This window comes from Ranitomeya imitator, chromosome 8 (genome assembly GCF_032444005.1).
Source record: "Ranitomeya imitator isolate aRanImi1 chromosome 8, aRanImi1.pri, whole genome shotgun sequence".
Classification (NCBI taxonomy): Eukaryota; Metazoa; Chordata; class Amphibia; order Anura; family Dendrobatidae; genus Ranitomeya; species Ranitomeya imitator.
In genome coordinates, this window is record NC_091289.1 from 42751562 (window position 1) to 42771339 (window position 19778).

Consider the following 19778-nt stretch of genomic DNA (forward strand, 5'->3'; position numbering starts at 1 on the left):
GCAGGGGATAATGTTGACAGTTGTGTTCTCAACTGATCAGAGTGAGAGCAGGCGTCATGTGATGGAGCTACTACTCCTATCCGCCTACACCTGCTGCCTCTAATAACAAGGAGAGCAGGCATCATCTGATGGGACTACTACTCCTATCATCCAACACCTGCTGCCGCTAATAACAATGAGAGCAGGCGTCATCTGATGGGACTACTCCCATCAGCCTACACCTGCTGCCGCTAATAACGAGAGCAGGCATCATCTGATGGGACTACTACTCCTATCATCCAACACCTGCTGCCGCTAATAACAATGAGAGCAGGCATCATCTGATGGGGCTACTACTCCTATCAGTCTACACCTGCTGCCGCTAATAACAATGAGAGCAGGCATCATCTGATGGGGCTACTACTGCTATCAGCCTACACCTGCTGCCGCTAATAACAATGAGAGCAGGCGGCCGCTGATGAATGTTCAACAGCTGCCACTTGTGCTATCTATATAATTGTCTAAGGTCCACTTCCGTCTGTCTGTCTCAGAAATCCCGCCTTGCTGATTGGTCGCGGCCAGCCGCACCCAATCAGTGATTTGTCCCCTCCCTACTCCCCTCCTGTCACTCAGTCTCCTCTCAGCCCAGGGAGACCCTCATCCTCTGAGCCCATGCGCAGTGTGTGCCGCCGTCGTGCTTGCTGCAGGGCTCCTCCAATGCCGCGACTAACCAAAGAGCTGGATGTGGTGCAACCCCCCCCCCCGCAGACGCGGCAGGATGTGGTGCGCCCCCCGCAGATGCGGCTGTGTGTGTGCGCCGCGCTCCGGTGTGCGCCTCCCTCCTCCCTGTACTGTTATGTCGCTGTGGTGGTCTCGCTAGGGCAGACCGTGTTCGGTGTGCACAGCTCTCAGCATTCTCTTCCTGACGTCTCCATAGCCCCGGCTCTCCTCACTCCCTGTCCCCCATCTCTGGGCACCCCCACCCTGCCTCTCTCCTTTCCTCGGAGCCTATCTGGAGAGTGTCTGTTCTGTTACCGTCCAGTCAGTGACTCCTCCTTCTCTCATCATAAGTCAAATCAAGGGAGTTAAAAGCCCCTCAGCTCCTGCCGCACATTGGGGGGAAATGTCGCACATTTGTCAGCTATGCATGTAATACAGAGATGCACACACGGTATAGTGTATATACTGTAGGTACATATATACTGTACATATAGTTTTCATTGTGCATATATACAGATACAGTACATATATGGACACATGTATACATAAATACACATACAGTAAATATATACACATAGACATACAAGAATGCATTGTGGCAATGACCGCTGATGACGTAGCATCACACGAGACCGCTACATCATCACGGGTAATTGCCGCAAGGCATTCTTAGGACCGGAGCGTCGCGAGGAGCATCGCTAAATGCCTGGCCTTAATCCGGGGGCTGCCGGAAGGTGAGTATATAACTATTTTTTTATTTTAATTCTTTTTTTAACAGGGATATGGTGCCCACATTGCTATATACTATGTGGGCTGTGTTGTATACTACGTGGCAGTTTTATATACTACGTGGGCTGTGTCATATACTACAGGGGCTGTGCTATATACTATGTGGGCTGTGCTATATACTATGTGGCTGCAATATACTACGCGGCTGTGCAATATACTACGTGGGCTGTGTTATATACTACGTGGGCTGTGTTATATACTACGTGGGCTGTGTTATATACTACGTGGGCTGTGTTATATACTACGTGGCTGCTATATAGTACCCGGCTGTGCAATATACTACGTGGCTGTATTATATACTACGTGGCTGTGCTATATACTACGTGGCTGCTATATACTACATGGTTGTGCAACATACTTCGTGGGCTTTGCTATATAGTACGTGGGCTGTGTTATATACTACGTGGCTGTGCAATATACTGCGTGGGCTGTGCTATATACTACGTGGCTGTGCAATATACTACGTGGCTGTGCAATATACTACGTGGCTGTGCAATATGGACTGTGTTATATACTGCGTGGGCTGTGTTATATACTGCGTGGGCTGTGTTATATACTGCGTGGGCTGTGCTATACACTACGTGGGATGTTATATACTACGTGGCTGTGTTATATGTTACGTGGGCTGTGTTATATGCTATGTGGGCTGTTATATGCTACGTGGGCTATGTTATATGCTACGAGGGCTGTGTTATATGCTACGTGGGCTGTGTTATATGCTACGTGGGCTGTGTTATATACCGCGTGGGCTGTGCTATATACTACGTGGCTGTGCTATATACTACGTGGCTGTGTTATATGCTACGTTGCCTGTTATATACTACGTGACTGTGCTATATACTACGTGGGCTGTGCAACATACTACGAGGGCTGTGTTATCCTGTGTATTCATTGCATTATTCTTAAATCTTCATAAATAAACTACATACATATTCTAGAATACCCGATGCGTTAGAATCGGGCCACCATCTAGTAAATTAAAGGGAACCTGTCACCCCGAAAATCGCGGGTGAGGTAAGCCCACCGGCATCAGGGGCTTATCTACAGCATTCTGTAATGCTGTAGATAAACCCCGATGTAACCTGAAAGAGGAGAAAAAGACGTTATATTATACTCACTCAGGGGCGGTCCCGCTGCTGGTCTGGTCAGATGGGCGTCTCCGGTCCGCTGCGGCGCCTCCCATCTTCATTACAAGACGTCCTCTTCTGCTCTTCAGCCACGGCTCCGGCGCAGGCGTACTTTGCTCTGCCCTGTTGAGGGCAGAGGATAGTACTGCAGTGCGCAGGCGCTGGAAAGGTCAGAGGCCCTGCGCACTGCAGTACTTTGTTCTGCCCTCAACAGGGCAGAGCAAAGTACGCCTGTGCCGGAGCCGTGGCGGAAGATCAGAAGAGGACGTCTTGTAATGAAGATGGGAGGCGCCGCAGTGGACCGGAGACGCCCGTTTGACCTGACCAGCAGCGGGATCGCCCCTGGGTGAGTATAATATAACGTCTTTTTCTCCTCTTTCAGGTTACATCGGGGGCTTATCTACAGCATTACAGAATGCTGTAGATAAGCCCCTGATGCCGGTGGGCTTACCTCACCCGCGAATTTCGGGGTGACAGGTTGTTAGGACTGGCGGAACGCACCCAGAAAGATGATTTAGATGCGTTCGCAGTCCGAGGTCCACCGTGCAGGTGAAAACCCGCTGCTAGTAAATTGCAGACTATCTGGCGGTACACTAAAGTAAACACACGTGGGTTCAACCTCACCCAGCGTGAAGAAAGCAATCCTGTTGCGTCACAGGACCGCGGTACCACACCTAAAGTGCGAGCAAGCAGTCAGCGTACTTAACCCCAACAGGGATTGAAGTCCGATTAGACCCTTGCTGGCACAACACCACAACTGGGTGTGTAAGGAAACTAATTAGAAATATATAAATGCACAGGAGTGCGAGCAATGCCGCACTGTCGGACGCCACCAACCACACAGGCTTGTGTATGGAAAGCGCAAGGCAAGCGCACGGCGCCGTACAGGCGAACACAGCAAGAGGACGCTGTAATGTGTGTATCGTGCAGATGGTTAGTCGGGCGCTAGATAGCTACCAACATCCGCGAGCAGACAACAACTCTAGGGAGGGATATTTAGGAGCTTTCATCCATCGACATACATCCATCTACACACACACATATATCATTATGAGACAATACTAGCGCATGGCCGTGCGGTCATGCGCAGTTTATATAGTTGCAGCACAGGAAGTGGCTACAGAACTTTTGCCCTTCCAAGACCTGCTAAGAGGACCAATGGAATGTGCCGCAGAGCCTGAGCACATGACCCTCGATCTCCAACGGGAGATCTTGCCCTGGGCATGCTCAGTATGTGCAGACAAGGACTTAGTCCCAGAGAAGTCCGCTTGCTGCTGACCAGTACTGGCTTTAATGGCAGGAGCTGGAGAAGCAGCAGTAACTCTTAGAACAGAGTGAGATTGAGCAAGACGCTGGGACCGATGTCTTTGCTGAGCAGACTCCACTGCGGCTGGAACAGAATGGGAGACCGCAGTGGAGATGGCTCGAGATTCCCCCTGTGCAGAAGCGGGAACTCGACCTCTAACACAGGTTCCCTTTAATAAAAAAAACAGCATGGGTTTCTCTATATTTTTGCTAACCAGACAGGCAAAATTGACAGCTGAGCGCTGCAACCCTCATCTATCAGTGTTACCAAGGCTGGTTATCTAGAATAGAGGGGTCCACACGCCATATTTATTTAACTAAATAATGTAAAATAACCAGCGTGGGGTTCCCCCATTTTTTGACAACCAGCCTTGCTAAAGCAGACAGCTGGGGGCTGGTGTTCTCAGGCTGGTAAGGGGTCCCCCCCAGCCTAAAACCAGCAGCCCGTAGCCACCCAGAAAAGGCACATCTTTTATATGCGCCAATTCTGGTGCTTTGTCCGGCTCTTCCCACTTGCCCTGTGGCGGTGGTGAGTGGGGTTGATGTTGCCTTCGAATCTATTTCTCAATATTCTGATGAGAGCGGTCTTCAGCACCCGGCGCCGAGGAACTAGCGCTAACCGTACCGCTGCTTCCCAGGTGCTGGTACATGTCTCACTGATGACACGTATGTCATCCGTGTGCATGTTGTTTTGCGGCCCGTGCTGCACGTAAAACCGGACATGCCAGCGTATTTGCCCTCGGACACACGTTCTGTGGAAACACCCTGACATATGCACAAACTCATTCCCTTGATTGGGTCTACATGTGTAAATGTCTCTGGTACTTGTTAAAACTGTCACCACATGTACCGGGCACACTGACATCTAAAAGAGCCCTTAGAGACCAAAAAAAATAAAAAGTTTAAAAAAGCCAAAATATGAAAGTGACTTTAAAGGGACACTGTCACATGAATTTGGAGGGAACAATCTTCAGCCATGGAGGCGGGGTTTTCTGGTTTTTGATTCACCCTTTCCTTACCCGCTGGCTGCAATATTTGATTGAAGTTCATTCTCTGTCCTCCGTAGTACACGCCTGCGCAAGGCAAGATTGCCTTGTGCAGGCATGTACTATGGAGGACAGAGAATGAACTTCAATCCAATATTGCAGCCAGCATGCAGCCAGCGGGTAAGGAAAGGGTGAATCAAACACCCGAAAACCCCGCCTCCATGGCTGAAGATTGTTCCCTCCAAATTCAGGTGACAGTGTCCCTTTAAGGTTGTGTGCACGCATTGCAGACTTGGTGCATTTTTGTCTCGTTTTTTTCCTGCATGGATTTGTGGCAAAACCTGATGATGGCAAAGTGAATGAGAAATCTGAAGTGTTATGCACACGTTTAGTATTTTTGGCTTGTAAATTTGGTGCAGAAAATAATCTGCGTGTGTTTGACAGCGTTTTTCAATTTACTTCACTTCAATCAAAAACACGCGTGTTTGCAGCTGCTTTTGCCCTGCCAAGAGATGCAGAAATGGTGCAGGTGCCCCAGTGATCAGAACCTGTGATCGTCTGCTTGTACAAATAATGATCTGTGGGGGCTTCAGCACCAAACTGGCAGTGTAGGGATCCTTTATTAATGACAACCCTGTAATGGGGTCACGGCATAAAGTGAGGGGCCTCCACCAGACTTGCGCCACTAAAATACCACAGTCAGAAATTTACAGCGACATTTAGGAATAAAACAGCAGCGATCAAAATTAGATCCAGTTGCTGCTATCAGAAGCAGATGCCAGCTGTATAACACAGCCGACATCCGCCTTTTCCCTACATCCATGCCATAACACAATAGGTTGCATTTTAAATCTGCAGATTGTAAATATATGCTGGGGATTCCCATCCTTTGCAAAACAAAAGGCGAGATCTGTACTAAATCTGCAGAATATCCACAACTAAATCTGTATTTGCCACTTCGGAAAGTGCAAAGCGAATCATCCCGTGATTGTCTGAGCTGCATTTCTAGCATTTCCTATGTGTCAAGAAAGTGCCAAAGAGTAGTGACAGTGTCAGAACAAGAGCATCGGGGCTCTTTTTACCAAAGAATGTTCTCCTCTAGATAACACCTTTAAACAACAATCCAAATATTTTTGCAAAGGGGTTTTTTGTTGAAAAAACATACCAGAACTGTAATATGTAGGCCATGTTCACACAGTGCGTTTTTTTTCTGCGGAACCGCAGCGTTTTTGCCGCTGCGGTTCCGCAGCTGTTTTCCATGCAGGGTACAGTACAATGTACCCTATGGAAAACAGGAACCACTGTGCACACGATCCTGAAATTCAGAAAAAAAGCCGCGCTGAATAGCTGCGGTAAAAAAGAAGTACCATGTCACATCTTTTTTCGGAGCCGCAGCGGTTCTGCACCCATTGACCTCCATTGTGAGGTCAAACCCGCAGTAAAACCCGCAGATCAAAAATATATCTGCGGGTTTTATTGCGGTTTGTGGTGCCGAACCGCTGCAGCAGGAAGTGCGGGGAAGCGGGCGGAAGTGCGTGGGCGGAGTGTGGCTGCCCCGATCCCACCCCCCCATGCTCCGATGCCCCCCCCGTGCTCCGATGCCTCCCCCCCGTGCTCCGATGCCCCCCCCGTGCTCCGATGCCCCCCCCCCCGTGCTCCGATGCCCCCCCCCCCCCGTGCCCTAATCTCCCCCCCTTATACTTACCGGGACTCCCGGTGTCCGTCCGGCCGTCTTCTCCCTGGGCGCCGCCATCTTCCAAAATGGCGGGCGCATGCGCAGTGCGCCCGCCGAATCTGCCGGCCGGCAGATTCGTTCCAGGCACATTTTGATCACTGTGATAACCTCACAGTGATCAAAATAAAAAACAGTTAAATGCCCCCCCCCCTTTATCACCCCCATAGGTTTTCACAATAATAAAATAAAGAATTCCCCCCCCCCCCACTACAGTTAGAACTAGGGTTAGGGGTGGGGTTAGGGTTAGGGGTAGGGTTATGGTTAGGGGTAGGGTTAGGGGTAGGGTTATGGTTAGGGGTAGGGTTAGGGGTAGGGGTAGGGGTAGGGGTAGGGTTAGGGTATTTTCAGCCATTTTAACCCTAAAAAACTTCCTAGAAAACACACAGACTCTGCATAGAAAACTGCATAAAAAACGCATCAAAAAACGCACCAAAAAAGCACCAAAAAAAGGACCTGCGTTTTCTGCAAAGAGCTGCGGTTTTTGTCCTGAAAAAAAAAAGGAGGGAAATCAGGAACGTGTGAACATAACCCGTAAGCTCCTGGGCACAACTGCTACACTCCAGACTTACATGGGGCTGTGCAGGCCAAACATAAGATTCAGAGCTCCAACCATTCATACATTATAGAATACGAGTCCTATTATATTGGCAGCCAGGTGTAATGCAATGATCAGTACACTATAAAGTGCATTGCAGATGTATTTATTTTTCCATGTGGAGGTTACAGCTGTATAGTTTTACTATTCCCCTCCCTATTATGCTCAGTGGCTTTGCCAGTTGGGCCCCCTGAGTATTCTCACTCCTGTGCATGTGTTGTCTGGCTGCTGGGAGCTCCCTCTAGTGACCAGTCTGAGTATTGCTCCTTTGCAGTGACATCATTTTGGCCACACATTACGTCGGGGTGACCACATTTTCTGGGTAATTAAGCTGTATGTTATTGAGTCTGAGACAACCACTAACACATTTAGCTAGTTCTCCTTAGAGTATAAAAAGGGATAAGCAGTCAGCCATTTGATTATGGTAGACTATTTGGCCTCCCCTTCTTAAAGGGGTTGGTCAATTTCTGAACTTTTTTCCTGATATGTTGTAAAAAAAACAAAAACATAACCCAAACCATTCTTAACACACACTCTCAGGATCCAGCGCTGAGTTTCAACTACTACCCCAGGCTCACTTGGCTGGTGCAAGACGTCACTTCGACAATGCTGCAGCCAATCACTGACTGACTGCAGCGATGTTGATGTACTGTCACTACTAAAGCCAAGTAATGAAGCCCGGATTGTGCGGACTCCCAGGCTTCTAGCAGAGGCAGTAATCCAGCCATCTGCAGAGCAGTGCTTGCAGCCCAGTGGGCAACACTGCAGCTTTGCAGCGCTGGGGTCCTGTGTTCAGATCCCGCCAAGAAAAACATCTACAAGGAGTTTGCATGTTCTCCCCGTGTTTGCGGGGGTTTCCTCCTGGTTCTCCTCTGTATTTACTTTCATGCAGTCTTCTCTTTATGGTAGATTTGGATATTGATGCGCCGACCTCCTGGAGAGTGTTGCTCACTTGGTTGGCTGTTGTGAAGGGGTTTCTCTTCACCATGGAGTTATTCTGCGATCATCCACCACTGTTGTCTTCCGTGGGCGCCCAGGTCTTTTTGCATTGATGAGTTCACCAGTGATTTCTGTCTTTCTCAGGATGTACCAAACTGTAGATTTTGCCACTCCTAATATTGTAGCAATTTCTCGGATGGGTTTTTTCTGTTTTCGCAGCTTAAGGATGGCTTGTTTCACCTGCATGGAGAGCTCCTTTGACCGCATGTTTACTTCACAACAAAACCTTCCAAATGCAAACACCACACCTCAAATCAACTCCAGGCTTTTTATCTGCTTAATTGAGAATGACATAACGAAGGGATTGCCCACACCTGTCCATGAAATAGCCTTGGAGTCAATTGTCCAATTACTTTTGGTCCCTTTAAAAACAGGGTGGCACATGTAAAGGAGCTGAAACTCCTAAACCCTTCATCCAATTTTAATATGGATACCCTCAAATGAAAGCTGAAAGTCTGAACTTCAACTGCATCTGAATTGTTTTGTTTAAAATTCATTGTGGTAAATAATGTCTATAACCAAAATTAGAAAAATGTTGTCTCTGTCCAAATATTTGACTTAACTGTAGTTATTCTGATTTGCTATGTCTCTTTCCTCATGTGTAGGCATTGCAGGACCTTAGGTATCCATGGTTACGACCACTGATATAGTGATAGTTAGCTAGTTGGTAGTGGTTATAACCATGGATACCTAGGGTCCTGCAATGCCTACACATAAAGAAAAAGACATAGCGAATCCGAAGAACTATACTGCATTTCTAATAAGAAGTACGGTATTTACTAATATTATTAATATTACATTATTGGTATAGGATCTTGGAGATGGGAATACCTCTTTAAAGATTTTGTTGAACTAGACTTTTATGGTGAGACTGAAAAAGTACATTGAAGAAAAGCAATTGCGTTTTTAAGTGTGGAGTCCCAGCATTTCTGCACTAAAGAAAAATTGCATAGAAAACCGATCCATCAAAACTGCATCAAAAAAGCATCAAGAAAAGCAATGATAACTGCAAAAAAAACAGAGCAGATTGCTTTTGCATTTTTTTGTTGTGTAAAACTTATGAAAACATTAAAAAAATTTGCAGCAGAAAAAAATATATTTCGGCACGTGGGAACATGGCCTAAGGGTAGCTTTCGATGTACGGTTATTTGCCTTCCTTTTTACACGCATTTTTTACGGTACTTTTCTTGCAACGAATTGAACAAAACTAGTATTGCTGATATGGAGCCTGTTAGTGGTTCTGATCATTAGCACCTTCTCAATATTTAGGTAAAAACATTTTCTCTGAGACTGTTTTTCCATATTTTTGCATTAGAAATGCCAAATCGTATACTTCCATCCTATGATCTTTCTCCATTCGGAGCGTCTATGATTGGCTCTTCCTTTCTGTTTGCAGCTGACGACACGTCCTCAGATCTTGCCTCAAAGGAGATGATGGCTGCAGAATCTGAAGACTACGACAGCGGGGTCCCTACCGACAGTGAATCCAGATCCCAGCAAAGAACATTGGCATCAGGAAAGGAAGATTTGTCGGATTATGGAACTGATTGCTCCTCTCCAGAGATAGGGAAAGAGCGGTTTGAGAAGGATAGGCCATGTGAGGCCAAAAGTCAAGAGACCACCGATGGTTTAATACAAGAGGCTAAAGAAGCACGTGATGTGCCTGCATGTAGAGATTTACAAGATAAGCCCCACACAGTGACTTGCACAGTTACCATCAGCTTTGCCATCCCGTCACCACCCAAAAAAGGTCATTTTTATTCCTATATAGAAAAGTAACATGCTTGGTCTGTTCTCTTACTTTAATGGGATATTCCCATCTCAGCCTTTTCATAGCTGTAAATGTTTCTGGCCACGTCATCAGGACTATGGAAACGGCAAAGTCCGAGGACTACACTCTTTCCATAACTCCCATAGAAGTGGTTAGGTGTTGCAGAAACAACTCAGCACAGTGTAGTCGCTTCTGATGATTCTGTCATCCCGACTGCTGTGGCTGCCGCCGAGACAGATATTCCTATCTTAACCATGTGTGGTGAGATGGGAATACCCTAATAATAAACATGTCCGTATGGTGGTATATGTCTTTATGCTTTTATTTTTTAATTCTCTTTTCAACAAGCTTTTAATGATACATATACACCTTGAGGCTATGTGCACATGTTGCGGATTTTGTTGCGGATCCGCAGCGGATCTGCAGCTGCGGGTCCCCAGCAGCTTTCCATGCGTTTACAGTACAATGTAAAGCTATGGAAACCGCAATCCGCAGTGCCCATGCCCAAAACGCGCGGAAACGCTGCGGGTTACATTCCACAGCTTGTCAATTCTTTGTGCGGATTCCGCTGCGGTTTACACCTGCTCTATAATAGGAATCCGCAGGTGTAAACCGCAGGTGGAATCCGCACAAAAAACGCGTAAAAAACGGTAAATCCACGGTAAATCCGCAGGTAAAACGCAGTGCCTTTTACCTGCGGATTTCTAATATCTGCTGCGGAAAAATCTGCAGCCATCAAAAATATGTGTGCACATAGCCTAAGCCTCAAGCCTAAGCCTCATTCACATATCCATGTTTAAACACATACGTGAAAAAAAGGTGCATCAATTTGTCACCCGTGTGTCCGTTTTTACCATCAGTGTGGTCATCAGTGTTTTTCACAATTGATTAAGAAATAAATGACAAAGCTTCTATACTTTGCAATGTTAAAAACAGACGGCACACGGATTTGTATGCCATCCATGTGCGCTATGTGTTTTTCATGGACCCATAGATTTCTTTTGGCCCTTGTCATCCATGCTGCCGAAAAAAAATGGACATGTCTCCATGTGTTTTGCACAGACCCAAATTCTATTTAAAAACTCAAATGTGTGAACAGCACCACAGACTATAAAGGGTACATGTGGTATTTGTGAAAAAAGCGGACACAACACGTACTTGCAGCACAGACGTGTGAATGAGGCTCACGTTGCATTTTGCTTTGTTAGTGGCTCCGTCGAGTCTTATCTCAGGAAAATGGGATCCGGATATATGCGCTGTCAAGGCCATTGACTGCAATAATGCAGATGGAGTCACTGCTGTATCTGACTGAGGCTCATGCCAAGACGTTGTCGACTGTGTTTTGAAGCCTGCCTCTAATGGCCGGATACAGCTGATACATAGTGTCCGACAGAGCATGCGGTGATTTTGTCTGCTTTTTTTTTTTGTACAGTCATTGGCCCCTGCAGTGCATACGCCTGAGTCCCGTTGTCTTCGTCTTCAGACATTAGCACCAACTGAGCCACTGACTGTAGGGTAAAACGCGTTGTGAATATGATGTATGAGACTGTGGAACTCTCTGCCGTATGATGTTGTAATGAGTGATTCATTACTTAAATTTAAGAGAGGACTGGATGCCTTTCTTGACAAGTATAATGTTACAGGATATATACACTAGATTCCTTGATAGGGCGTTGATCCAGGGAACTAGTCTGATGGCCGTATGTGGAGTCGGGAAGGAATTTTTTCCCCCAATGTGGAGCTTACTCTTTGCTACATGGGTTTTTTTTGCCTTCCTCTGGATCAACATGTTAGGGCATGTTAGGTTAGGCTATGGGTTGAACTAGATGGACTTAAAGTCTTCCTTCAACCTTAATAGCTATGTAACTATGTATTGAAACATACTGTTAGGCAGGCCGGGTGCACACGATCCGGAACTAGCAATGCTCTGGACCCAGCTCGTGTTCGCTACGTCTAAAGCGCTGGTGTCTGTTGAGCCCAGGTAAATCCGCATGTGTTCACTGAACTGCGTTCAATGCATTCTGTGGGTGAAATTTCTCTTGCGGAGACTAGTGTCTCTGCAAGAGAAATTGACATGCTGCAGTCTGGAAAGACACGCCGTATGTCAGTCTCTGCGGGTGTCTGTGGACGCATAGTGGACATGGGATTTCTTGAGATCCCATTCGCAGTGCTGTAACTTTTGGCCGCTGCGGGTTTGACGCTGCATAAGTACGCAGCGTCAAACTTGCATCAACTCCGGATCGTTTGCACATACCCTTTTACTTCTCAACATGTCTCCCATGGATAATGGACAAAGAAAATGTGGACAACTTTCATATGTTGTTTGGACCCAAAAAACGTGATCAACTATGTTTTTTGTACATCCCAAAAATGCAGTAAGATGTAAATCTGAAAAAAGAAGCCAAAGTCAAAAGAACATTTTTTTTGAACTACCGGTATGTCTTTCCCATTTGATGTCTGCTGTATACATGTGAATACAGTTTGTTTGCAATTCAGGCATATACATCCGATGGAATGGAATATACAAATGTGTATGTGTGCATACAGAGGTATGCACCACGCGGTTTAGGTTTATTTTACAAACTGTTATTAGTGACGTTTCCCAGTGTATACTGGGCCTATACAGTGACCTATACAGTGAAATGCTCTGCAGTCTTCTGTCATAGTTGTACATGAGGAGATCCTCATAAAATATACCTCTGACGAAGGGTCTAAACGTGATGTGGACAGAAGCCAATTTTGTGTCTCTGAGCAGCTCTGTTTGTCCTTTATCCCTCCTCACTGTGTTTTATCGTTTCTGTAGAAGACAATATATGCAATGCTGACGGTAAAGGAAAAGGCAACCGTAAGGCCCCCAAGAACGTAATTGAAGCTCCAAAAGCCCAGAAATATTTCCACTTTGAATATTTTCTCCTCCCTGAAGACACAGAACCTACCAAAGTGGACGTAGTAATGTTTGGGGTTGTGGCCAAGCTGTACATGGAGCATGAGACTCGGGTAAGAATAATATGTTGAATAATAATTACATTTTATATTGTCCGGCAGATTAAAGTTGATTTACTTTCCATAGGGATCTTATCATACCATTGGGATGCAAATTATTTCAAAGTCTTGTGTGTATGGGGGCCCCCAAATCTACCTTTAATGATATCGGAAGCATAGGGCATGTTAAATTATAACAACCAATTCTTTATTTCTCATAGGAGATAACTGCCGCCATTAGGGCTTTCAAGATGTGACATCCTGCCATATCTTTATTTAACCACTGTAGTTGGGCTTCATAAGATCTCCAAGATGGAAATCTTCAGTAACCCCCCACCTGCCATGGCAACCCATCTGCACCCGATGACCACGTTGCAAGTGGGCTGAAGGGTGACAAAACAGACACACCACAAGGGTCAAATGCTGTTGTTAGAGAAATGGTAAAACATCAGTGATTGCTGCTGTGAGAGGCAGGTGCCGGATGTATAACACAGCCAGCACCTGCCCTATGTGATGCAGGCTCGGTTCCTGAACCGGCACCTACCTTGTGTGGTGCGGGCTTAGCTCCTGAGCCGGAACCTCTCCTGTGTGGTGCGGGCTAAGCTCCTGAACCGGCACCTGCCCTGTGTGGTGCGGGCTAAGCTCCTGAGCCGGCACCTGTCCTGTGTGGTGCAGGCTAAGCTCCTGAGCCAGCACCTGTCTTGTGTGGTGCGGCCTAAGCTGAATCGGGACCTACCCTGTGTGGTGCAAGCTCAGCTCCTGAGCCAGCACCTGTCCTGTGTGGTGCGGGCTCAGCTCCTGAGCTGACACCTGCCCTGTGTGGTGTGCGCTTAGCTACTGAACCAGCACCTGTCCTGTGTGGTGCGGGCTCAGCTCCTGAGCTGACTCCTGCCCTGTGTGGTGTGCGCTTAGCTACTGAACCAGCACCTGTCCTGTGTGGTGCGGGCTCAGCTCCTGAGCCGACATCTGTCCTGTGTGACATGGGCTAAGCTCCTGAACCGTAGCCCGTCCTGTGTCTTGCGGGAGTAATAAAGTGTTATATATCGGGCAGCAGTTAAAGTTAACATGCAGATGATTTATGTGGCCCAAGACTACAGGAAACAAATTAGAGAAAGGTTCCATTATTAGAAAAATCCTTGTTTTTCATTGAAGCAGAGCAGGGCTCAGAGAAGCTGGTGGATGCCTTATCCATGTTGCAGTGTTTTAAAGTAAAACAGATATTTGTAATGATGGCAACTGCTGAACGAAGTGCATATGTAGGTTGAAACTATGAAAGCCCCTGTTCAATAACAAATAGCATACTGTGAGGCAGTGACAGGGTGTTATATGCGAGGGTTGCTTTGTGTCCCCCAGGATGCACATAGAAGCGTATTAAGGCCACTGGAGTGCATTGCAGTCACAGGCATAGCTGTGATTGCAGTGCAAAATAAAAGTAAGTGTGGTCATGGACAAGCTATTTGCCCAAGGCAGATTTAAGAAAACCCAGCATGGGCTTTTATTTTTGGAGCGAACTACAGGACTGTGGTGGGGCAGTTTGCTCCCTCCAGGCCATGTCTTACAAGTGGCCCATGGCCACAGATTCTATTTAAAAACCCTGCAGCAAAGGGTTGGGTGTGTCAGCCTTGGTTTTCAAACTGCAGAGCAGGTGGCTCTGCAAGGTTGAGCCTGTGTGAAGTAACAGAGCCAAGCGAAGCCAAAAGGCCTGGCACCCCTCAGCGTGACACGGTGGTGCAGTTGCCCACAGAAACCGATCTCGGATACACACTGTCTTGATTCCCAGCTGCGATCCGGAGGATGCCATTTGTTTTCCGTTTGTGAGTAAGTTGGACATTAAAGTCACTTTGTTTCCTTTGGTCACTTCCTGTCTGTCACACTGCACCAACCCCGCTGCACTACAATACATATTTCACAACTTTGAAAGACAGGAAAGAGGTACACATACTGTGGCGTGAAAGCCACTTCCCTAACCCTGGACAGTCCTTTGTATGTGAACACACAGAACTGTTGCTCCTAGTGAAGCCTATTAGTGTTCGCACACTTTTATGGTCCCCACAGTACTCTCTATACAGTAAGATGCCCCCACCGTCCCCCACACATAGTATAATGCCCCAACAGTGCTTACCAAAATATATTATGCCCTTACAGACCTGCTCATCACACAGTATGATGCCCCCACAGTGTGCACATACAGCTTTGCTATATATACTTACTGCCACACATCCTCACTGAGCCACACACAACTACTCAGCTCTGCTGTACACTTACTCGCTACGCTATACACAATCACTCAGCTCTGCTATACGCTCTCTCAGCTCTGACACACGTACACTCAGCTGTGCTATACACCCACTCAGTTCTGCCGCAAACACTCTCGGGTCTGCTGTACACTTACCCAGCTCAGCCACGCACACGCACACACGCACACACGCAGATGCTCATGTCTGCTATATAGTCGTTCAGCTCTGACACACACTCCACTCTCACTGATACACACCTATTGCCTGTGTCCTGCTCTTTTTCTCCGCTGCCTGGTCAAATTACCTGAGACTGTCAAAGAATCAATAGTCCTGGAAGGATGTGATTTTAGCACATATACAGCTGAAGTCCAGACATGCCCCCGACCTCCCCAAACAGTGGGACAGCTCCCCAAATTTTGGACAGCCCTGCTGGATCCGGGACATCTAGAAATGTTACAAGTTACATAGAATCAATCAAATTTTAATATAGAATCAATCGGTGATCTATTCCATTGGTTCTCATTTAACCCCTTGTGAGGAGTTGACACACTCAGCTGCTTCTTCAGGTAGACACAGGAACACTTTGGTGATGAAACACCTGCTGGTTTATTAACATCACCATACACCAAGGCAGGGTTCAGAAAAATAAAAGCAGAACCTTCCTGGCGTAACGGAAAACAAAACAAATAAAGTTTCACAGAGTCCTTTCTCTGCAGGTTTCACCTGCCGTTATCCCACACTGTCCTTTAGCTCCTCCAGGAGATATCTGGAAGTTCCTGCTCTCCCAAGACAGGACACCTCCTGACTCTCATGCACAGGTATTTAACACCCCATGTGATGATCACATGACCTTGACCTCACTCAGGTCCTGTCCGGACTCTGCAGGTGGAGATACAGTGGACCTCCGCCCACCCGCTCTATGGAGGTCCACTAAAACGGTTCCTATTAACCCTCTCAGCACTTAGCCTGCTGGAGACAAAAACACTGATTTTACATCACTGACCGCAGTATGCGCAGTGACGCGTATCTCCCTTCACATACTATCCCAGTGACTCTGTCACACCCTCCAGAACCAGGCAATATTAATTATGTGCTTTTATTTTTCCTCCATGTATTATTATTTTAGTGGTTAAAAAAATTCAGAACTTTAGAAATGTGCTTGTAAAGAAATATTTGTATTGTTCCTTCAGTATAGCAATGCAAGGACATGGTTTTTACATGGCAAACTGTAGTTTTTATTAGTACAATTTTGGGGTACATACAACGCTTTGATCTCTTTTTTTTATTGCATTTTTGGGGGCAGTTCAGTGACTGAAAATGGGCAATTCTGGCATTTCCAGACCTAGTTATATAACTTGAAAAAAGATTATCAAGTTCAATCTTTATTGCTAGATTATCCATAACCAACAATTCCATTTGTTGTGAGAAAAGCATCCGGCCCTTTTTTAAAACCTGTTATAGTGTCTGCCATTACTATCTGTTGTGGTCGGTCATTCCACAGTCTGACTGCTCTAACTGTAAAGAACCCTTTCCTGTTTAGCTGCTGGATTTGCATTTCCTCCACCCGTAGTGAGCACCTCCTGGTTCTTTGGAAGAAATAAGTCATGCGCCAGTCCTTTATACTGATCTCTGAGATGTCTTTTTTCTAAGCTAAGCAAGCCCATCTTTTCCAACCTCTCATCATATGAGAGGCCTTCCATGCCTTGTAATAATCTAGTTGCCTCTTCTGAATTGACTAACTTCTGAATTTCCTTTTTAAAATGTGGATCCCAAAACCGGATCCCATATTTTAGATGTGACTTTACAAGTGATTTATAAAGAGGTAACAATACGTTGGGATCATGGATTTTATCTCTTTTTACACACCCTAAAATCTTGTTTGCTTTAGCAGCTGCTCCTCAGCTTACTTGTAAAAAGAATACGCAAGTCCTTGCCCTGTTCTGTAGTCCCGAGTATACTCCCATTCAAAGGGAACGTGTTACCCCCTCCCCCCCATGCGTTTGTAACTAAAAGAGCCCCCTTATGCAGCACTAATGCTGCATTCTGACAAGGGGGCTCTTTTAGTTCGGGTCCCTGGCACTGCTGCAATAATCGTTTTTGAAATGTCCGTCATACCTCGAAATCGCCAGGAGGACAGGTTGTTCCCCCCAATCCAGACGCACCACAGCCGTCACTCTGCGAGAAGGGCGCCGCCTATTCCTTCATTAGCCTCCCCGGCGCCTGCGCTGCAAGTTCGAAGGGCAGCGCAACTGCGCATGCCCGAAAAAACAAAAATAACAGCGCAGGCATCGGGGACGCTAATCAAGGAAGAGGAGGCCCCTGGCAAGCAGAGGCCATGAGTGACGGCTGTGAGGCGTCTGGATTAGGGGGGAAAGACCTGCCCCCGTGGCCATTTCGAGGTATGAGGGACAAATGTCAAAAACGAATATTGCAGCAGTGCCAGGGACCCGGACTAAAAGAGCCACCTTGTCAGAATGCATCATCAGTGCTGCACAAGGTGGCTCTTTTAGTTAAAAACACCTGGGGGGTGACAGGTTCCCTTTAATATATATGCAGCAATAGGATTACTCTTTCCTAACTACTGTTTTTTTCTTCTTTGCGCGATTTGCCTTTTTGTGTAAGCAATTTTAAAGTACGGATTCAACCAAGCCTTTTCTCTTTCAAACCTTTACAGTTGCAGCAGTACACTGCATCACCAACAGGTGGGGATACAAAACTGTTCATAGACATATACAGTACAGACCAAAAGTTTGGACACACCTTCAAATTTAAAGATTTTTCCGTATTTTCATGACTATGAAAATTGTACATTCACACTGAAGGCATCAAAACTATGAATTAACACATGTGGAATTAAATGATTAACAAAAAAGCGTGAAACAACTGAAATTATGTCTTATATTCTAGTTTCTTCAAAGTAGTCACCTTTTGCTTTGATGACTGCTTTGCACACTCTTGGCATTCTCTTGATGATCTTCAAAGAGGTAGTCACCGGGAATGGTTTTCACTTCACAGGTGTGCCCTGTCAGGTTTAATAAGTGGGATTTCTTGCCTTATAAATGGGGTTGGGACCATTAGTTGTGTTGAGCAGAAGTCTGGTGGATACACAGCTGATAGTCCTACTGAATAGACTGTTAGAATTTGTATTAAGGCAAGAAAAAAGCAGCTAAGTAAAGAAAAACAAGGGGCCATCATTACTTTAAAGAAATGAAGGTCAGTCAGTCCGAATAATTGGGAAAACTTTGAAAGTGTTCCCAAGTGCAGTGGCAAAAACCATCAAGCGCTACAAAGAAACTGGCTCACATGAGGACCGCCCCAGAAAAGGAAGACCAAGAGTCACCTCTGCTTCTGAGGATAAGTTTATCTGAGTCACCAGCCTCAGAAATCGCAGGTTAACAGCAGCTCAGATTTGAGATCAGTTCAATACCACACAGAGTTCTAGCAGCAGACACATCTCTACAACAAGAGGAGACTTTGTGCAGCAGGTCTTCATGGTAAAATAGCTGCTAGGAAACCACTGCTAAGGACAGGCAACAAGCAGAAGAGACTTGTTTGGGCTAAAGAACACAAGGAATGGACATTAGACAAGTGGAAATCTGTGCTTTGGTCTGATCAGTCCAAATTTGAGATCTTTGGTTCCAACCACCGTGTCTTTGTGCGACGCAGAAAAGGTGAACGGATGGACTCTACATGACTGGTTCCCAGTGTGAAGCATGGAGGAGGAGGTGTGATGGTGTGGGTGTGCTTTGCTGGTGACACTGTTGGGGATTTATTCAAAATTGAAGGCATACTGAACCAGCATGGCTGCCACAGCATCTTGCAGCGGCATGCTATTCCATCCGGATTGCGTTTAGTTGGACCATCATTTATTTTTCAACAGGACAATGACCCCAAACACATTTCCAGGCTGTGTAAGGGCTATTTGACCAAGAAGGAGAGTGATGGGGTACTACACCAGATGACCTGGCCTCCACAGTCACCAGACCTGAACCCAATCGAGATGGTTTGGGGTGAGCTGGACCACAGGGTGAAGGCAAAAGGGCCAACAAGTGCTAAGCATCTCTGGGAACTCCTTCACGATTGTTGGAAGACCATTCCCGGTGACGACCTCTTGAAGCTCATCAAGAGAATGTCAAGAGTGTGCAAAGCAGGCATCAAAGCAAAAGGTGGCTACTGTGAAGAACCTAGAATATAAGACATAATTTCAGTTGTTTCACACTTTTTTGTTAAGTATATACAGGTCCTTCTCAAAAAATTAGCATATAGTGTTAAATTTCATTATTTACCATAATGTAATGATTACAATTAAACTTTCATATATTATAGATTCATTATCCACCAACTGAAATTTGTCAGGTCTTTTATTGTTTTAATACTGATGATTTTGGCATACAACTCCTGATAACCCAAAAAACCTGTCTCAATAAATTAGCATATCAAGAAAAGGTTCTCTAAATGACCTATTACCCTAATCTTCTGAATCAACTAATTAACTCTAAACACATGCAAAAGATACCTGAGGCTTTTATAAACTCCCTGCCTGGTTCATTACT

General features: G+C 46.0%; 1 protein-coding gene across 1 annotated transcript in view; it reads left to right on the forward strand.

Annotated features, from left to right (window-relative positions):
• The window catches only part of CFAP92 (cilia and flagella associated protein 92 (putative)), a 144032-nt gene that overhangs the window by 964 nt on the left and 123290 nt on the right, over window positions 1-19778 (forward strand). Inside the window, exons 2-3 of the mRNA XM_069737595.1 lie at window positions 9632-9985; window positions 12810-13003. Of these exons, the coding sequence (XP_069593696.1) occupies window positions 9632-9985; window positions 12810-13003 (548 nt within the window). The remainder of the gene's footprint in view (window positions 1-9631; window positions 9986-12809; window positions 13004-19778) is intronic.